The following is an 18,658-nucleotide window of genomic DNA, read 5'->3' as shown; positions in this document are numbered from 1 at the left end:
GGATGGCTCGCCTCCAATATCTCATTCTCTTTTTGATTACAGTTTCCTGGGGAGACGGTCGAGGAAGGACGGTCCCGGAGGAATTACCGCGGAATCACGACACGTTGCAGATGTACATACGGGAAGACTGCGAGCTGGAAGTTCCATCGAGATTGGACAAATTGAAATTGACTCGGCGACGCTTAAGGGAGGACAGGAGGAGAAGAGTCGTTGTCGTCGGAGGAGGAGAGCCAGATAGCGGATCCGAGGGGCCGGGGCGGTGAGATCTTCGTCATGGTGCCGAGATTGTCGGTGCTCGGCTCTCACAGAGTCAAAAGGTAGTGAGAGTCGAATCGCGAGACTCGAGTTTCGAAATTCCATCTCGTTGGTGGTTCACGAATCGTACGAAGAGAAAGAAAAAGAGAGAGAGAGAGAGAGAGAGAGAGAGAGAGAGAGAGAGAGAGAAACCGGAAGGAGGTTCTCTCGAGTGTAAAAAAAGACTGCTAAACACGCAGACAGATAATCGAACTCGAGGCTCCAGTTGGAAAATGGTAAGGTGAGATCGAGAACAATCAACGGATAGAGAAAACCGAAGGGAGGCGAAGCTGATGACGAAGCAGCGGGCAAAGAAACGCGACGAAAGTAGCCGGAAACGATGGAAACGAGCTACGAAGCGTTCACCGACAGCAGTTTCTACGATGCCGGGCTATCCTCGACGAGTCTGCCGATCAATCGGACCGGCACGATGGTCCCGATGGAGTGCAAACAGGCGATCAACGAGACCGGCCTGTTCGACTTCATCATCTCCGGCGTGCTGGTCAACGTGATCGGCCTGTTCGGCATACTCGGCAACGCGATCTCGATGATCATCCTCTCGAGGCCGCAGATGAAGTCGTCGATCAACTACCTGCTGATCGGCCTGGCCAGATGCGACACGGTCCTCATCGTGATCGCGGTGAGTCCTCGCGAATCTCCTTTTTATTTATCTCGCGGCCAAGAACGGCTTAGGGACGGCTCGACGAACGGTCTCGAGGGACTCGCAACGGCTAACGTTTTACGCGAGCACTTCCGGCGTCGCGCCGGAAGAGTACCTTAAAAAGGTTGGTCGTAGTGCCGCCGTAAATTTCGAGAACGTAAGAAGCAGAATGAAAGATACGAAGGAATCGGTCGGTGCTCGCGTCTTGAACGAATAGCGGAATCGGGAATCAAAACGGCTCCGAAAGTAACTATAATCGCAATATGAGGTTTCGCGCAACCCTAAACACCGACACTGCCGAAACACAGCAGTAAAAATTGGATACCGATTACAGTCTTTTCATGAACCACAACCGTGTAAAATATTGTGACCGCATTTTCTATCATTAATAACTATGTTGAGAGGTTGCCAAAAATTATCAGTCTCCTCGGAGCCGACGGGCAGGAAGGTCCTTCGGTAGCTCCAGGGGGATCTGGGACATCGTGATGGATAATCCTACCCTTTTTTCTCCCTCCTCCACCTACCCATCCCTCTCCCTCATTTTCCTTATCCTTCATCCTCTCCCTTCATCTTCTCACTTTCATCTTTCCCTAGATTTTTAGCAACACCGATAATCCCAGATCGTATAACACGGAACCCCATACGGTGATCGATTTGCTTCTACAGCTTGTCTATGTTTTCGCATAAAGTTGCTCGGTCTAATTATCACGTAAAGTGACAAACAAGCAAAACGGCTGCGCCGAGTTGTGTAGTACACTCGGGCTTTCTCGAACGGTTTCATGGTTTCCTCGGTAAACTTGGGATCGGCGAAAATCAACGCCACCGTTGCGGATTTGCGAGATCCCGATAAAAGTGGTGCCCGTGCAGCGGCAGCGGCGGAGTGGAGAGCTGTTTACTCGCGGAAAATATCCTCCACCGTCGCGTTACGTAAACCTAAGCAGTCTCATCGTGAAATGAACTTCTCGAGGTCGATACCGAGATCCCCGAGGGTGCTCGATGTCGAGCGTGGTTTCCCAGACGAATCGGTGATGCCGAGTCTCGCCGATCCTCAACCAGTCGAACGTTTCAAGGTTTCCATTCAGTTTCCTGATCGTTGAAGTTGCACGAGAAAGCATCAGTCCCTTTCGAGTTGTTTTCTCGAATTTTCTCTGTACCGTAAGACACAGTCCACCGTGGAAACGGAGATCATAAAGTGCCGTTGTTCCAGGCGGCGTGTTATACGAGCCGATGTTAATGAATTTTCCGATTGTGATTCCAGGTGCTGATCTATGGGCTGCCAGCGATCTACGCGTACACCGGGATGCTGTTCGACTACAAGTTCTTCGTCTACCCGAAGATCGTTCGGTTCCTGTACCCTCTGTCGTGTATGGCGCAGATAGCGACGGTGTACCTGACGTTAACGGTAACCTTGGAGAGATACATCGCGGTCTGCCATCCCCTGAGAGCGAGGTCCTTCTGTACGTACGGCCGAGCTCAGCTGGCTGTGCTGGTTATCGTGATATTTTCCTTCGTTTATAATCTACCGAAGTTAGTGGTCACCCTAATATATTCGTCCGCTTCCCAGCGACCTTGAATCCAACAGCGTAAACAAGCGCCGAACGAGCTTGAATATTCTCTTTGCGCTGTTCGTAGATTCTGGGAGATCGATTTCTTCACGGAGGTCCACTGGAAGTACAACGTGACGGTGTTGTGCCTGTACCCGGCGGAGCTCCGGAACAACGTCCTGTACGTTACCCTCTACGTCCACTGGATGTACTTCTTCATTTGCTATCTGTTTCCGTTCCTCGCTTTGGTGATCTTCAACGCGGCCATCTACAAGCGGGTGAGCAACTTAATTAGACGCATTAGGATCGCTTGCAACCTCGCAGACACTTCTATCGATAGGTATCCTAGAGTATAATCCAGTCTACGTCTTGCGATACCCTTCCATCCAAGTTGAGGGGCAATTTGCTGCCTCGATCGCCAGGATCAAATGTCAATTATGCGCGCATAGGCTCGCGAAGGTACTCCAATTTGCATCTCCAATGATTCGATCGTCCCGACCATCTTAAACTATTTCAAACTATGTAGAACACGCGACAAACGAAAAGTCTCCAGATGGCAATATCGAAGCTGTCCTTGCGAACACGTAGATGCAATTTCGAGCCCGTATGCAGAAATGGGGATTGCTCACAGAAAGTAGCGAAACAAGGTGTACCTTTTATCTGTAACCCAGTTTCGTGATGTCCATAATTTCGGCGGGAATGACTCACCGAAACGAGTCGTTCGATTCTAACGAGACCTCGCATTACCATTCCCAGGGCGATCGACCGAAGGAAAATAGAAATGCTCGCCGATACGCGAACGATGCGCGAAGCGACACATGCGGGTTTCGCTTTTTCTGCCCGATAAAGCGCTCCAGATAACGACGAGTGGCATCGCGATGACGCAAATTTTTCACGTAGCTCTTTCCACATTAACGAGTTTCTCTCTGCGAATGCTCGGCGAGTTTCCACGAAACTTTGAGATTGTAACCGACCAGGGAATGGGGCTCGTTTCCCCGTCGCGCCAGGAAAGAGATAGCCGCCGCGCCGGCGAGCTCTATAGTTTCCATAAAACGGTTGCGGTCTCGTACGTGTGCCAAAATTTACGGACGCATAGGTAATTCGCACACGTCGCAGCTGCCACCGCGGACGCGGCGAAACTCGTGACCGATTTTCAGCGTTGTCCCTTTTTCTTGCGCGACCGATGCGAAACGTGCGACGTGCGACCGCGAATATGCCAGCTCGTGTCCTTTTTTGCGGGAGCGCGCAGATTTATCACATTAATCGCGGGCCCTGAAACGGCACCGATGCTTTTTGTTGTGTCTACGGCAATTCCCTTTACCGCGATTAAAGGTGTAGGTAAATATATAGGAGAAATTATGCCAGTCGCTTAAGCGTCGCGACACCAATCTCCCAAATGGCGTCTCGCCAGATAAATCTTTCCGCGCGCAGCGTCGCGGGTTCTCCCGCGGGCCGTACAAGAAATTTCGCATCCAGACGAAAAACAATCCCCCGGTGAACGGTTTGCAGCCACTCGATCCGCCATTCTTTCGCTCGTAACTCCGTTCCTTGGAAATACAGCCACGGTCCTGTGAAAATAAAAGCACGGTGTACTTGCAAGCACGTTTATTTTTCCGCCAAGATATTCGGAAGAATTTATTGAACCGTTAGGATATACTTTAGGACAGAAAAATTGGAACACCCCGATCACTTGCGCGTAAAGACAAGGAAAAAATGAGGAGTGGAATGGTTTTGCTCAGGTAGGAGTCGCATATTAAACTACCGTGCGACGACGACGCGGCGCGAACATTCCCGAACAGTCATTCCCCGCTCGAGCGGAAGATTTTACGAGTGAACGATTGCGATCCGACATAGTCGTACCAAAACGAATTTCATATTCTTGGGATAGGCACCGGGGAATCTTCTATCAGTTTTGTGTTTATGATCCCCGAGACGCGTGTATCCTCATCCCCTTTTACGACTGCGGGAGAAGAAGAACGGTGGAGGATAAAAGGTAGAGACGTTGCTACCGTGGATCCCGAAGACAAGTTTTACGCTTACTTTCGTTTCGCACCGGTTTTTATCTGAAACGAAAGTATAAAATCAATAGGCACCACCCTGTGCGCGTTCTATGCTCACGAGGAAATCGCATTGCGCCAAGGCGACGGCTAAAAGAAACAGAAAATTTCGAGAATCTCGCGAGAAACGAGACCGGCGACTCACTTTCTTCGCTCTCCGCGTAAAGGCCGCGGTTATACCGAATCGCGCCCAGCGGAGCCGCAGCCTAAGCTCAAGAGAGAATGGCACCGCTAAAACGTGAAAGCGACGACGAAGGCGAAGACAAAGGCGTAAGGGTAGCGATAAAGATACCGCCCCGTCTGGGACCACTCGTGCCGTACGCCTTTTTCGTCGAGTTTGTCACGCTCGCCCAAAGTAATGCCCGGATTACACGATAATCCTAGAAAGTGCAGAATAACGTCTCCGTGCCAACACACGCTATTTTTCACTTTACTCTTCGACCGGGGGACCATTAATTATCCTCCGCGGCGCCTATACTCTTCCACTCTATTCCTCCGGTGCGGTGTGTTCTCGTCCAACTCTTTGTTTTTTCCAAAAAAATACTACTCCGGTAGAGTAATCGATGAAACCGCTCCACTGGTACAAATTTATTCGCTCAACAGGATAAACCAGATACAGCGGGAGAAGTCTAATTAAATGAATCGGCGTCGGTGGAGCAGCGCCTGCGAAACAAATTCGTACTGCTCATTAATATCAACGAATGGAGGGGACAATTTATCGCGTATTATATTTTCCACCGCTGGTTTAAAGAGTTTCTGCGCCCAGGCGTTTGGACTTCCGGAAGAGAAACAGCGCGTGAAAGTGTTCCTTTTGTATTAGTTTCGAACTACGAACGTTTATAACAGAGCGTATAACTGCAGTCTTTAATCACAGCCGTGACTATAGTAAGGAAGATACAAAGGAGCTTTCTATATATATATAGAGAGAGAGAGAAATACTTCTTTACAGGAAATTATATCGAAAGAACTGTGGTCGGTTATAGTCACGGCTGTGATTAAAAACTGTAGAGATAAAGATCCTAGGTTGCATGAAAACCGATCAAAGTCTCGTGAGCCGAACGGAATAATTTACCGTGGGGATTTCTGTTGCAGGTGAGAAAGGCGAACAGAGATTTGCAACAGCTGTCCCGACACCAGAGGCGGGAGATCGGGCTGGCGACCATGTTGCTCTGCGTGGTGATCGTATTCCTAATCTGCAACATCCTGCCGCTCGCCTCGAACATCCACGAGACGTTCATGTACGACCCGCCGCTCTGGTTAGTGCAAACGGGCAACCTGCTCGTCACGATCAACAGCAGCATCAATTTCATCATCTACGTGATCTTCGGCAGGAAGTTCAAGAGGATATTCCTGAAGCTGTTCTGCAGCCCGACGCTGTTCGGCCCGGGGAGAGACAGCCCGGAGTTCCAGACGTACGACGAGTCGATCGTCACCAACATGACCAACATAGAGCTGAGGAACTCGATCAGGCACTATCATCTGAACCGGTCGAGCACCATCAGCCGTAACAATAACGTTTCGAACGGCAGCACGAGGCAGAGCTCGAAAACGTCGGGAAGACCCGGAAGCCCGGGCCCTTGCGTTTATTATCCTGCCAGAAGTCCTGTAAGGAGTCCTAGCCAAATGTCGAGGACCTCCAGTAACCATAACGGGTGGAGCAAACGGGACGATTCGGTCCTGTAGCGAACCAAACTCGGGATCGAATGGAAACGCCCTACGAAAGGAGGCTCGTGCTTGATCGTTCTCGATCGATCGTCCCACGGAACAAGGATTCGCGACCCCTTGTTCGATCCTTCCGGAAAAGGGAAAGCGTACTGGTATTAACACTCGATTCTCGGTTTCCTTTCGTCCGTGTCTTCGCCACTTTCTCTCCTATCGTTAGCGTAAAGAGAAACCGTTCGACCGTAGATTAGGGTGGTCCTTAGCTGAAACGATGAAAAATTGTTTTCAGTGTTGCTCCCCTAAACCTCGGTGCGTTAGACCAACGAGAGTCAGAGGTTGAGGACGAAGGGCCACTCTGCCGTAGATGCTTGCGCGAGAGCGTGTTCCGACAATTTGCCGGAAACTCGTGCGTCATTTCAACAATCAATCGAACTCGCAAATTGCGATGCATTTCAATATGCAACGCGTGACTGCTTCATCGTGTGTATATATTGTATACAAGGCATTTCGGCGTGATAAATATGTAAATGGACGTGTTTCTGCGAACGTGTGAGGTGATCGTTCGAATTCGGGGAACCGCATAAACAACGATTACCTCGTATGGGCCTGAATCGATTGTAAGTAGGACAATACGTAAAACTACGTGTAAAAAAAAAAAAGAAACGCGTCGAACAAGATTACAATGCACCCGCGCATCCGTTTCAGCGAATTGTAAATACAACTCGTCGACTATGTGTATCACGGATTTTGATATGTTTGAGAATGATTCGCGACGCACGAGCCATTACGTTCGTGATACCGATACTTCCTTTCCCAAAGAACAGAATTACAAAAAGAAAGATACGACCAACAGATTTTCTACAGCTTTTCATTTGTTCTTGCGAGACTTTCAAACATGTCGGATTTCTCGTCGTCGAAGGGAAACCTAAACACGAATACAGTATTATTAAGTCTCAGCAACACTTGCGACGAAAATTTCTTTCGGACATACGCAGGACAATTGCCAGTGTGAACGTCTTTGATACATAGAAAAAGTTTACCATCGCGTTCTGAAAATGTATAAATTTACGTGAAACGGTTCGACTATTGAAACGTCAGACTTGTTTACACATTTTGAACTCGAATTGCATATAATTATCGACGCTTTGCCTACCAGCGATGACTTTAAACTTTTTTGAAAATTCAAGGTCAACGATCGAGAGACTTCTTAATAAATTTGTCGATACAAATATACTTCGTAAAACAATAAACTATCTCGACATAGTCTGATCATTTCTTTTGGGATTGTTGTTTAGAAAACAATTATCAAGATTTTCTTTTTATAGATACAGTCGGTAAAGTGTTGAGAGACCGATGAAATGAAATTGAACAAAGTATAATCTCGTGTACGAACACTTTCGCGGGTCGATAGTATTTCTGTTCATCGTATCGCATCTTGAATTATTCCGATATATTAAGGTGTATTAGACAGATGGAAGAAGGAAGAGATTTATTTTTGTTACAACACGCTATCCTGCACGAATAAATAAATACGTACTACATTTGATTCGTAGTTTCTTCGGAGTGACGTCATACGGAACACCTGCGCGTATCCTGATTCTTCTGGATCTACACCTTAGCATTTCAGAATTACATACAAACGTGTACCTGAGACCATTTACTATATAAGTATCTATTACGTAGATCTCTTAGATTCTTCTCATACTTTTCTCTCGTCAACGTGAATTTTGATTGTAAACTCATTCACGGATTCGTTGTTTCAACGAGAACTCATTGAGATTCCTTTTCGAAGAAACATTACTCGAGACGTACGAACACAAAACTCACGTGTAAATATCGAAATATAAACTATTCCGCTGTAATACTTCTTTAAGCGATTCTTTTAATAGAACGAATCGGAAATACGTTTCTGTTCGTGGTGGATAACGAAATTTCAAATTAAATAGAGGGAAAAGAAACGCTCTTGTAACTATACGACAAAAATATTACACGAACTAAACTTATATACATTATATATAGTCTAGTCACGAAATTTCTATCAGGCTATTATTGTATTGGAAATCTTTGTGATTACGTATGTATATATACATGTATATGTCTAACCAATAAGAATCACATCATCGTATATTACAAATAAAGTGAATCACTTATACAATTTTCTTTGGCTAATGTCGTTCTCTTTGGCTATACCCGACTTCTTAAATACAATTGACAAAATAACTTATACAGGGTATACCTATACCTATATAGAGTTTACCTATACAGGGTGCCCAAAAATGTGCTACTCCATTGTAAGGGGTGATTCCTGAGATCATTTGAAGTAACTTCTTCCTTTGGGAACATGTTTTCCGCGGATTTGTTAAGGAGTTATTAACGAAAAACACAGACCAATCAGAGCGCGGATACAGCGAGCGGATTACGACTCGACCAATGCCAACGTTGCGTTCAGCAAGAGCTGCTGTAGCCATGTTCCGATTGGTCGATGTTTTTCGTTAATAACTCTTTAACAAAACCCAGGAGAATACATATATTCGCAAAGGAAGAAGTTACTTCAAGTGACCTTCAAATCACCCCTCTCAAGGAAGTTATTTATGGGACATCCTGTATACTGTATACTGTACAAAAGACATCTCTGCATATGATCTACGGTAGAGACAAAACCACGTGTACCTTTACATTAACAATTCTTTAATTTTGTGATTCATGTACAATTTCTATAGTAATAAATTAAACAAATAGAGATAACATACTTATGACATGCCAAAGTAGGCGAGACATCACGACCTTTTGCGTCGTCGATCCACAGACACGAGTTATAAAAATAAGCGTCAAGTTAAAAAACGAACGATCTAATAATGGCCCATTCCTACTTTATTAGGTACAGGTCGTAATTACACTCTTGAAGTCATTACATAACATATCTACTAATGTCGACTTTATTACTTCGTGAGACTACCGTGTTTCCTCGGTTTAAGTAAAAAGTAGAGAGTCAACAGAACAACACCAGCGTACGTCGCTTTTGAAGTCTACAAAAAGAAACAACGTAATTAGAACATTTTCAAAAATTCCGACGGAGCGTAGATAGGAAACGAAATCGAGGAACGTTGCGGAACGTTGAGGTTATACTCACATTTGCTCGGCCAGTATCGGTGATACTGTTGAAGTATTTCGACAGTCCGGTTAGCTTTGGTTCCGAATCTCCTGCCATTTTTTCTCACTAAAAAATCAACGAATATAAACTTATACTTTCTGCAGAGAGAAAGAGAAACAAGATTGTTAATTCAAACGCACCTCGAATTCACTTCGATGAGCGATGTGTGACAATGTGCGACAACTCAAAGCTTCTGCGTCGGTCTATCGACGTCTATTATAAGTTTCAGCAAACTGCCACCAGATGGAGCAATCCATATCCGATGGCGCATACAAAAACACTATTTCAAATTCAAAGTTGTTTGAACGATTCATCGACGATTTATTAAATTATTTCTTTACTTGATCGGTAAAAAAATGAGAATAAAATCCAAAGCGTTGAGAAAACATTCAATTTAATACTTACAAAAGGATACAAGATTGTATAATTATGCCCAACATACGTCATAATTTGTACATGTACAAACAATGATTTAAAAAAAAAAAAAATATTTTGCCCAAAAATAAAAATTATTGCAATTTCAAAATTAGGCTTACACTCTTAGCTCTTCTTAGCACTTTTTTAATATCGCGAGGTAGGAGTATTTCATTTAAAGAAAATGAAATGAAACTTGTATTTTTGGAATAAACTCCAAAAAGTCATACGTCATACATAATGATCTGGCTCCAAAGAAATGTCAACAATAACTAACATACAACGCTTACTTGCTATTAAACGTAGTAAAGTATGTAACCAATACTTTATAGTCATATTCTGCTTTCGATGAAATACTTGAATGTTCCGTATTCACGAATTATTTTCTAGAAAGTACGATATATTATAACATCGTGCAACATTCTGAGAATACTATATGCAAGGAATTCGACTAGAGGTGGCAAATATTTTGACTTTTAGTAAGTAACGATTAACGTCCAAGTAGTAGATCAGGGATTTTTTGAAATCATTTTTTTTTTCTTTTCCGTCTTAAATTAAGTTGTATGAAATATTGGACACATGTAGTCGAACGCCATATGTATCATTGATGTTTACCCAAATTTCGTCCGTGATCGAACCAATCTCAAACTTGTTGTGCGTAAGAACATCTTGTAACTCTTGTGCAGAAATAACTTTTAGTTTCTTCAACAATTTCAATGCAGATTTTAGTGGTATTAAACAAAGATTATCAAAACTGTGCATAATGTCCTTAGTCTGCTGTTCGCAGCTACTAAAACAAACAAAATCTTCGTAGTTTTCAGAAACTATACAAAGAGAATTTTTTCACAAGAAATTAGCTTATTTTTTCACATATTTTTAAATAAATTAGTCGAATATGTATATTATTTACCTGGTTGATTTAAAAAATTCTATCGAGCACTGGGCTCCGTCAACTTCCACGAATGGCATAGGAAAATCCAGTATCTGCAGAATATCCAGTATGTACGATACGTCGGGAAGCTTAGTAAACGATATGAAGTCTTCCATTAATAGCCACCCTTGTTTTTGATAATGAACTATATGTATCTGGCGCTTTGGCAGTTCTAAAAGAAAAACCGTGTAAGTAAAATACGTCAGTCATTCGCTATGGTGTGATTACAGAAGTACCTACCAATTAATTTAATGTACACTTTACGATCTAATGATATATCTGTTGGTACTGAATGGAACTTGCTGTTTTGCGATGGTCTCAGATTGCTTGTTGTTTCCGTACCCTCGCTTTCCAAGGACTGTAGATACATCTGATAGCATTTCTCAAACTGGACAAGTTTGTCTTCGGCTGATGTGGACCTGATTTTTGCAGATGCACTGTATTTATCTGGATCTGCAATTCTTTGTGTCAACGGGGATAGTCTATCCAAGGTATGCGAGGTGGATGGTCCAGTCAAGTATCCCTCGTCGATGCTTTTGCTGTCTTGCATCGTGACTACCGGAGATGGGAAACTATTAATTGGTAACCATGTAGACGTAGCACTGTTATTATAACTCGGAGCATAATCGGTGCAAGGAGTTATCGTCCAAGAGGGATGTTTTAACATAACGTTCTCTTCTTGCATCTGTTCATGTTCTTGCGAACGATTCCTGAGATACGATGGCGTATACTTATAAGCATCGTAATTTCCAGGAAAAATTCGATTTTCACTCTCTGTTTCTCGGCGATTCGTTGCACCATGAAGATCATTTACACTGTGTATCATTGAAAAAGAATTCGAAGCAATTCCTATATTCTTGGTAACATTAGGCCGCGGGTAATCGGTAAAAAGAAACTTCGGGTTAGTATCGGTACTATCTGGGGTGCTTAACTGGCAAGTAGAATAATATTCTTGATAGACGAACGGGTTTTTCTCAGAAATTTTTTTTGTAACATCAAGATTTGTATCTGGGAAATCTGTATTGTCTTCTTTGAAAACAGCAATGTCGTGTTTGACAACTGGTTCCTGATTTTTCTTTGAACAAAACAAATCACCGCTGTTTAAATAGTTCTCTTCTTGTGATTTCTGCAACTCATTTAGTAAATCAGCCTTAAAAGGATTAGTCTCTTTTAAGTGTATGTTGAAGCTCGCAGGTTTTTTTAATGTTTCTGGTAAGTCGGTGTTCACAGTGTTCGTGAATTGATTCGAACGGTCCAAATTAGCTTTTGGAGCAACTGTCTCGAATCCTGGGGGTATTCTGCTCACTGCAGATTTATTCGGGAACAATTGATTCGCTTTATCTAAATTGCTATCTTCAACTGTAGTAATACCTGAACAAAATGTATTTAATTGCTTGAGCGAATATTGTAGGAAGTCTGTATAATTGTTGATGTTTGAATTGTCATTCAATAAATCACGAGAAAGCTTCCCAACTTTCTGTATGTCGTTGACATCAAAATGATGTGTGTCACTCATTGTATTTAAAGTATTTTCGTTTTTCATTGAATTGTCGTCTGTTTCCGATTTAGTCATCGCTTTGTTAAAAAGTATCTCAAATATTGAGCTTATTTGAATTTGCAATTTTAAGTTTTCGTTCCACAACTGTATTAGATTTTCAGGCGAAATTTTGTTCTTATCCTGATTACAGATTGGTTTGTCTTGTGGTATAACTCGAGGGAACGTGTCAGTTGTACTTTGAGCCTGATCTTGTAAATTTACCGACTTATCAGGTTCTGCAGGTAATTCTTGTTGCGAAGAAAGCTTCAAATTCTGGACTTCGAAAGTGCTTTGCGGGGATATTAAAGGAACGTTGGCAAATACTTTTTCGTTTATATCACTCACCGCATTCGAGGTACTACCTTCCGTCTGGTAGCATTGCTCGGGAGCATGCAGTAAATTTTCTTCCACGTATAGCAATAAATTGTGCATATCAACTTTGTCTCCCTATTTAAAACAAGAAAACGAAATGATCAAACAATGCGATTCTCCAAAGTACACATATCCATCTATTACATTAAACAAGTACATTAATTTGGGAAAAATTATCGCTTTATGAGATCATTGCACATATTGTAAAGACATTGGTATGAAGTAAATGTACACGGTTGATTTTCTTAACAATATATTTTTATTGCCTGAATGAAAAACGTAATACATATAAATAAAGTGATAACATAAAGGTCGTATTTTTCCCAAAAAATCATTTGTATCATTACATAAAAAAAAAAATGTATAGTTTGCAAGTTTTAGAATTAGAACAAATGAAATAATTCTAGATGGTAACATTAACGGTACTTTTACATTAGTGGCACTCGGGACAACACCGGAGCAAGGGGAACAAAGTTCACTGTGATGCGATCCGATACACCTTAGTAGTAGTTATGAGTCACGGACAAAGATATAATGACACGGATATAAAGATGCATTCGTTGTAGTAATCATAAAACATGATTATTAACTTTAATAACATCTTTTAGTTTATAGCGTATACTTTGTAAGATCTTGAGGCTTATGCATTCTTATTTATCCTTTGACTATATTTCTCTTCACCTTCGCCTTGTTTAGCATTAATTTTAGACTTCTCAATCTTCTCGATTCACCAGATTTTGTTTTACTACTTGATTCAGCGATGTTTTCAGAACATTTCACAGACGCTGAAGTAGAATGTTCATTATTTGAATTTTTAAATGTTGTGTTTGAATATTCTGAGCTATCTACGCTACTGTTTTCTGTGTCGTTTTCATTGTAGTTTCTGTCCACTCCATTTGTATCTTCACTAGAATTTAAATTACTAATTTCTTTTATTGCTGGACGTGTGTCGAATTCTAGTGTTCTATCAACGTTCTTATTTAACGGAAAGTCAGTTTTAAGGAAGTCACAAAGATCAGAATGTCTTATGTGTACGTCCCATTCTTCACCACCAGAGTTGCTTGATTCTAAATCAACATCATTAAAAATTGGTATAGAAGCCATAGCTGTCATTACATCAGGCAATGATGATTTGCTTGTTGGTACCAACTCTGCTGATATTTTTTCTGATTCATTCTCTACCAACTCTTCTGCTTCTAGTGTAATTTCTTTTTTATCAATTGCTTGACCGGTTAAGTTATGTTCCTGTGTGTCAGCTGATTGAACAGATACTAATTCTTCTGTCAAACCAGATGTTTCTGACAACGTTGATCTGTCTACGAATTCTAATTCCTCATACGACTCATTCTTGTTCAGAGACCTGGATGATTCTAATGACTTTGAACTTACCGAAGGTTCGGATTCTTCGCAAGATTCATTTTTATCGACAATTCTATCAATAAATGACTTTGATGTGTCCAGGTCCATGTTTTTCGTCTCAGTGGAATGTAAAGTGTTATTGTTATTAAGTTCGCTGTCATTATTACAGCAATTTTCTGCACTGAGATCATCTGAATCTAACACCGACGAATGACTTGACTGATGTTGCTTCATTGACAATATTTCTATCAATTTCTGCTTACCCATTCGGAGTTTCATGTATTCATAACGATTTTGAATACGGGACGTACTATTACTATCAGAATTAATTTGAAAGTTTTCACTAGAAGTATTCGTTTTATTATCTCCGTCGTTCGAATAAGAGAAATCGTTGCCAATTATGCTACTACTTTCCTGTACAGACGCAGAGGATGATGTATCATTTATACTTTTCGATGTATCTGTCGAGGACTCGAGAATTTCCGTAGATGACTCTTTTTCCATCAGAAGATCCAAGATCTTCTTAGGAATTCCTATCGACTTTTCTAGTGCATTATACATCGCACGTTTCTGTATATTTTTTAATACGAGTAGAGAAGGATCCTCCACTTTATTGACATTTCCACTAGGCAACCAGCCTATGTTTTCGTCTCGTTCAACAAAATGAACACTATTTTGAACTGCTCTCGAAAAATAAGTTTCAGCTAACGGTATGCTTTCTCGCTTTTTCGATATAGACTTATAGATTTTTTCTGTAACGTTTCGTTGCGTGATATATTCTCCTTGTTGCATAGGCCTTTGAGCGATAGACCAATCTATTTGTTTAAACTCGCGCTTTTTATTAAAAATATCGCTATAATCTCCTAGGTTTAATATATTCGATTCGTCTTCAGGATCTTGTATGCGGAAACGATAAGCATATGTTTTCGGTATATTGCTATAATTTCTTAAAATATAATCTTGTTCGTTCGACGATTCGCAAATCTTTCTCTCTTTGGCAGATCGGAAAGGGGTGGAATCGTCGTCACGTTCATCGTTATCATGATTACTACCGAGAGGTTCTTCCGTTTTATTTAGTACCGAGTCGCAATTTGAAGATTGTCTCGCTACGGTGTGGTCATTAAATTCTTTCGAGGTATTATTCGAAGATTGAGAACTTCGTTTATGAGAAATTAATTTTTCGTATAAAAGTTGTAACTTTGGTGATTGTTTCCCTATACTTCTTACTGACTCTACTGTTTTCGAAGATCGAGATGTCATAGGTGTTTTAGAATTTTGTTGTTTACGCTTTTGACATTCTACATAGTAATGAAACGGAAAATTTCGTTTTTTCATACAAACCATTTTTCCATGCTCTGCTAGTTTTTTTTCGACTAGCCAATCATTGATGTGAACATCTTCCTCCTCTAATGTGTCGGTTAAAGTAATTAGCATGGAATTATCCTAAATTAAAGAACGGTCGATATTAATAATTTTTTTTTTTTTTGTAAATTAACAAACGCGTTTTCTTTTAAATATATTGAAAATTCCAGTGTTACCATTTCGTTAATCCATTGTGCTTCCACAGTTGCGACTAAAGGTATGCTTGATGTTCTAACAGCAAACTGATGAGTGGCATTGCGTGACCATATTGCAGCTTGGTATGGCCTTACATTGTATAACCCACAAGGTATAGCTTGTGCTGGTAGAATAGAAAACATTCTATGCAAATAATACACTTCATTTGGTTGGTATGTTTTTAGTGTACCATAATCATAAAACATCACCTGTAATCAATTATTATCAGTGGCATAATCTCTACCATGTTAGTTTCACCCAACATTAATTTATATTACATTAATGAACTTACAGTCACTTGCAAATCAGGTTTTACTGTTTTAATTATTCCTCTATGCCATATTTTATTGTAGATGCATGCACAATTTAAGCCCTTTTCTAATATAACAGGTGGTATAACATAATCTTGATGTTTAATGACATAAAAATTACTGAAAAAAAGAATAAGCATCGTCTATTCAAATCTATTACATGTTGCAGGAGTTTATTTCAGTTTTACATGTTGCAGGAGTTTATTTCAGTTTTACATACTGTAAGTCGTTCATAAATGTTTTGAATGCCTTTTGCTTTTTTCGAAGCTGTATCCAGAAGAACGTCGGAGTGAATACTTCTACAACAACGACTTCTACATAAGGTTTTTCTTTGCTTACTAAGTCTGCAACGCTTAATTGACCAACGCTTTCTCCAATAGTTACTATACCCTCCGGTATCAATTGATTGCATGTATTGAGTGTCTGAAAATTTATAAATACATCACATATCTTCAAAGTTTATAAAATTCGAATATTTCTAAAATATTAAGGTTTGACAAATAAGAGTTATGTACCAGTGTCATTGGAAGAGCTTCGCTTTCTTCGTCTGATAGATAAATCTGATGAAATTTTGCAAGGTTATCAGTTTTCTGTTTCTTCTTTGAATTATTCGAAGGTATTTGTCCTTTACTATGATAAAGTTTAAAATCTCCAGTGTCATCGATCTGCATGCAATGGAAGATATCAGGCAATTGCGATGCAAACTCCCTAACACTACTGAAACCAAGTTCAGTATAATTTAGGGATATTTTATATTCTTCTAAATACTTTTCTGGTAGCTCTGCGCACCAAATACCATCGGGATTGTTTTGAATAAGTTTTTCCAAACGAAATCTAATTCTACTATTTATGAGATCCTCCGCATGTTTGCTTTCTATACAATTGTCTTTCTCTTCTTTCTCACAATTATGATTGTTTGTATATGTTGCAGCATTATCATTGCAATTATAGAAACTGTATAAACTACTTCTATTGGTTTCTGGTCTTACACTAACTTTTTTGAAACTGTTGTCCATAGTATTACTTTTACATTTAAATTGTGTTGCGTTCACAGATTCTTGAATAAAATTCGATGTACTTTTTACTTTTATAGGCGATCTTGTAGGAAGCACAATAGACACGTTTTTAGGCGACATAAATTGAAAATCTTCTCCACCTTCACCATCAGAGAAATTGTCTAACTCCTCTCCGCCTACAGTCACCACCAGCGGTTTTGCATTAACGCTATGCGGTCTACGCAAAGCCGGAAAATATTTGTTATTGGATAAATACATTTTGTGCGACAACCTGTTCAATTGCTCTTCCATTTCACTCATTGTAATGTTTGTATATGGCATACAGGCTTGTACTTTATGAAGTACAAATTCTTTATTGACGCCATCTGGATGCTCGTTAACTATACCAATTATAATGGTCAATATCTCTGCTGGTATATATACCTTGGAAGGGATAGTTCTTGAGTAATAACGACTCGGTTTAAACATGTTTCTACCCAATGGAGGCTTTTGGTCCTTTTGACGGGACACTAGCTTACTAATGTGTTTGGACTTGTTAGATGCAATACCTTTTAGGAAAATCATATTATTCCTGAATTCTATTTGAATCGAATTTGACATACTTTCTAATAATTTCATTAAGGAACAATATCCTAATTCTTTCCAGGGTATCTCTTCTCCTGCCATTTCATGGTAATCTCTACATAAATGGTGTAATGGACATCCTCCTTTGTGAGGAATTAATAACGCTACCAACGTGGTTTGCACGTCCTCACGTTTCTGAAGCGATACTTGCATGATGGAATTTGTTTCTGAATTTCTTAACTTGAGTTATGCGTCCTTGCTGATCCACCTGACAAATTATTCACACTCAGTTCAAACTTCAACACGAAACTTTGACAAGAAGATGTATGAATTTTAATATCTTTCTTAACATATTAATACAATAGCGTGAGAGGTTCTATATAGACACTGAACACGAATGACATGTATGTAACAATCAATTAAAGATTGTTAATTGACGCCTGTCTAAATACAATGTAATTCAATTTATTATTGAGTACATTTATGTTATGTATCACACACTTTTAATGACTGTATTAATTGAAACACAGAATTAGATGGTGCACTGGCGAATCTAAGCACAGAAACACCATGCGGCAGATATACATTAGAGGTTTCTGCATACAACGCCAACAAACTAACCTTACTATGGAACTGGCGATCCAAAGTAAGCTAAATTTGAACCTCTTTGAGTCTCAATGTGTTTACCGCGCAAAGTATCGAATAACCCACGGTGCGATATTCAATTCGATATTTGAAATTAATCGAAGCAAGTATTTCAATTTAAATTAGATTTTTTAATAACGTCGATATGCACAACAATGTATATATCAATTAAAAGGCGAGTCCTAAAAATCATACTTCTCGGTTATCAAATAATGCGTGCAGAGAACGAGATAAGATACGCATGCTTGCACTAATATCACAACACTGTATATAAACAAAGTTCGTTTATGTCTCTTAGCATTGTATCGCTAATTTCGAATGATTAATGAATAAAAAAAATTACGGTAAACATTTTGAAACGTTTAATAAAAACACTTTTCCAGGTTATAATCGTAACAAGACTATTCTTGTACTTCGAGCGTCATAAGTATTGTTAAGACTCGTGTGCCAAACGATGAAAAACTGAGTCTACACTATTTGAAGCAACATAACTTTTTAAAAATTAGATCAAATGACTTGAATTTTATTGAGAAGTTAGAAGGATTAGTTTATTAGACGAGGTGTAAAAAATTTTTGAAAAAAA

General features: G+C 40.3%; 3 protein-coding genes across 7 annotated transcripts in view; 1 reads left to right on the top strand and 2 right to left on the bottom strand.

The window, feature by feature from the left end:
* The window catches only part of Fmrfar (FMRFamide Receptor), a 36,451-nt gene extending 28,692 nt beyond the window's left edge, over positions 1 to 7,759 (top strand). The window contains exons 2-6 of one of the 2 annotated variants that reach the window (XM_076798647.1): positions 43 to 934; positions 2,214 to 2,482; positions 2,588 to 2,777; positions 5,649 to 5,812; positions 5,888 to 7,759. In XM_076798647.1, the coding sequence (XP_076654762.1) occupies positions 635 to 934; positions 2,214 to 2,482; positions 2,588 to 2,777; positions 5,649 to 5,812; positions 5,888 to 6,239 (1,275 nt within the window). In that variant the 5' untranslated portion in view covers positions 43 to 634 and the 3' untranslated portion in view covers positions 6,240 to 7,759. Of the gene's footprint in view, positions 1 to 42; positions 935 to 2,213; positions 2,483 to 2,587; positions 2,778 to 5,648 lie in introns of both variants that reach the window. The other variant, XM_076798646.1, reaches the window with a different exon arrangement.
* Positions 7,760 to 9,046: 1,287 nt separating this feature from the next.
* Positions 9,047 to 9,574, bottom strand: LOC143360098 (ATP synthase F(0) complex subunit k, mitochondrial). Its single transcript, XM_076798668.1, has 3 exons — positions 9,510 to 9,574; positions 9,349 to 9,435; positions 9,047 to 9,244 (listed from the first exon to the last, which is right to left on the bottom strand). Exons 2-3 carry the CDS (start codon positions 9,424 to 9,426, stop codon positions 9,158 to 9,160), a joined length of 165 nt encoding a protein of 54 aa, XP_076654783.1. The 5' UTR covers positions 9,427 to 9,435; positions 9,510 to 9,574; the 3' UTR covers positions 9,047 to 9,157.
* LOC143360077 (uncharacterized) lies at positions 9,510 to 17,965 on the bottom strand. 4 transcript variants are annotated; one of them, XM_076798635.1, is made up of 10 exons: positions 16,366 to 17,965; positions 16,071 to 16,273; positions 15,832 to 15,970; positions 15,521 to 15,748; positions 15,324 to 15,425; positions 10,955 to 12,698; positions 10,694 to 10,886; positions 10,399 to 10,573; positions 10,074 to 10,169; positions 9,510 to 9,649 (listed from the first exon to the last, which is right to left on the bottom strand). In XM_076798635.1, the coding sequence occupies exons 1-9, from the start codon at positions 17,641 to 17,643 to the stop codon at positions 10,116 to 10,118; spliced, it is 4,116 nt and encodes a 1,371-aa protein (XP_076654750.1). In that variant the 5' UTR covers positions 17,644 to 17,965; the 3' UTR covers positions 9,510 to 9,649; positions 10,074 to 10,115. The 4 variants fall into 4 exon arrangements, with proteins under 4 accessions (XP_076654750.1, XP_076654751.1, XP_076654753.1 ...); XM_076798638.1 differs by lacking the exon at positions 9,510 to 9,649 and having other exon boundaries at positions 9,843 to 10,169; positions 16,366 to 16,829; positions 16,875 to 17,965; XM_076798636.1 differs by lacking the exon at positions 9,510 to 9,649 and having other exon boundaries at positions 9,842 to 10,169; positions 10,399 to 10,570.
* Positions 17,966 to 18,658: the final 693 nt, after the last annotated feature.

This window comes from Halictus rubicundus, chromosome 12 (genome assembly GCF_050948215.1).
Source record: "Halictus rubicundus isolate RS-2024b chromosome 12, iyHalRubi1_principal, whole genome shotgun sequence".
In the NCBI taxonomy this organism is placed as follows: domain Eukaryota; kingdom Metazoa; phylum Arthropoda; class Insecta; order Hymenoptera; family Halictidae; genus Halictus; species Halictus rubicundus.
Note: the sequence above shows the minus strand (reverse complement) of the source record. Positions and strands in the feature narration are given on the sequence as shown.